Here is a 678-nt window from a genome sequence, read left to right on the forward strand (position 1 = left end):
GCAACACCCCCCGCGGGGTGTGCTCTCCCCCAGCGGGCAGGCACTCACCTATTGCTCGGGGAGATGTAGACCAGTGGCTTGAAGGAGCCCTGCAGGTACACCTCTGCCAAGGGAGACAGGTGAGACAGAGGGGGTCCCCCAGTCCCCTCATGCAGCCCTGCACCCCCGGAGCCCACCTCCATGCACTGCACCATATCCCTAGCCCAGCCACCCCCATGGCTTCCCACTTTTTACCTCTCCAGGTCTCAATCTTGTGCTCCTCCACCTCGTAGATCTGAACCTGAGGGCAGGGAGATGCCCTGGTCATGGTGGCCCCATGGGCGACTGAGGGAACTCTGGGGCACTGCCCCCTTCCCCGGGCATCCCACCGCATCGCCCTAAGCGCAGGGATTACATCCTGGGTGCCGGGCAGAAGTGCACGAAGTGGACTCTGGGCTGGCCCAGGGCATCCCCCAGTCATGGTCTAGTGGTGCAGAGGGACCAGGAGAGGTGGGGACAGCCCTTCCCTGCCCCACGCCTGCCCCAACCCCCTGTGCCCTCCCTGTGACACTCACCAGGGGCGAACGGTAGTAGCGGTGGAGGATGTTGATGAAGTCGGTGATGGTGAGCATCCCTGCAGGGACATGTGGGGCTGGCAGCACAGCCCGCACCCCTCGCTCCCAGGCAGGGGAAGGCGGC

General features: G+C 65.0%; 1 protein-coding gene across 1 annotated transcript in view; it reads right to left on the minus strand.

Moving 5' to 3' along the window:
* The window catches only part of LOC104625982 (5'-AMP-activated protein kinase subunit gamma-3-like), a 2,374-nt gene that overhangs the window by 1,269 nt on the left and 427 nt on the right, over positions 1 to 678 (minus strand). Inside the window, exons 2-4 of the mRNA XM_010293779.1 lie at positions 555 to 675; positions 235 to 280; positions 49 to 103 (exon numbers count right to left, since the gene is read on the minus strand). Coding sequence (XP_010292081.1) covers positions 49 to 103; positions 235 to 280; positions 555 to 675 — 222 coding nt within the window. The remainder of the gene's footprint in view (positions 1 to 48; positions 104 to 234; positions 281 to 554; positions 676 to 678) is intronic.

This window comes from Phaethon lepturus, unplaced genomic scaffold, assembly GCF_000687285.1.
Source record: "Phaethon lepturus isolate BGI_N335 unplaced genomic scaffold, ASM68728v1 scaffold37930, whole genome shotgun sequence".
Classification (NCBI taxonomy): Eukaryota; Metazoa; Chordata; class Aves; order Phaethontiformes; family Phaethontidae; genus Phaethon; species Phaethon lepturus.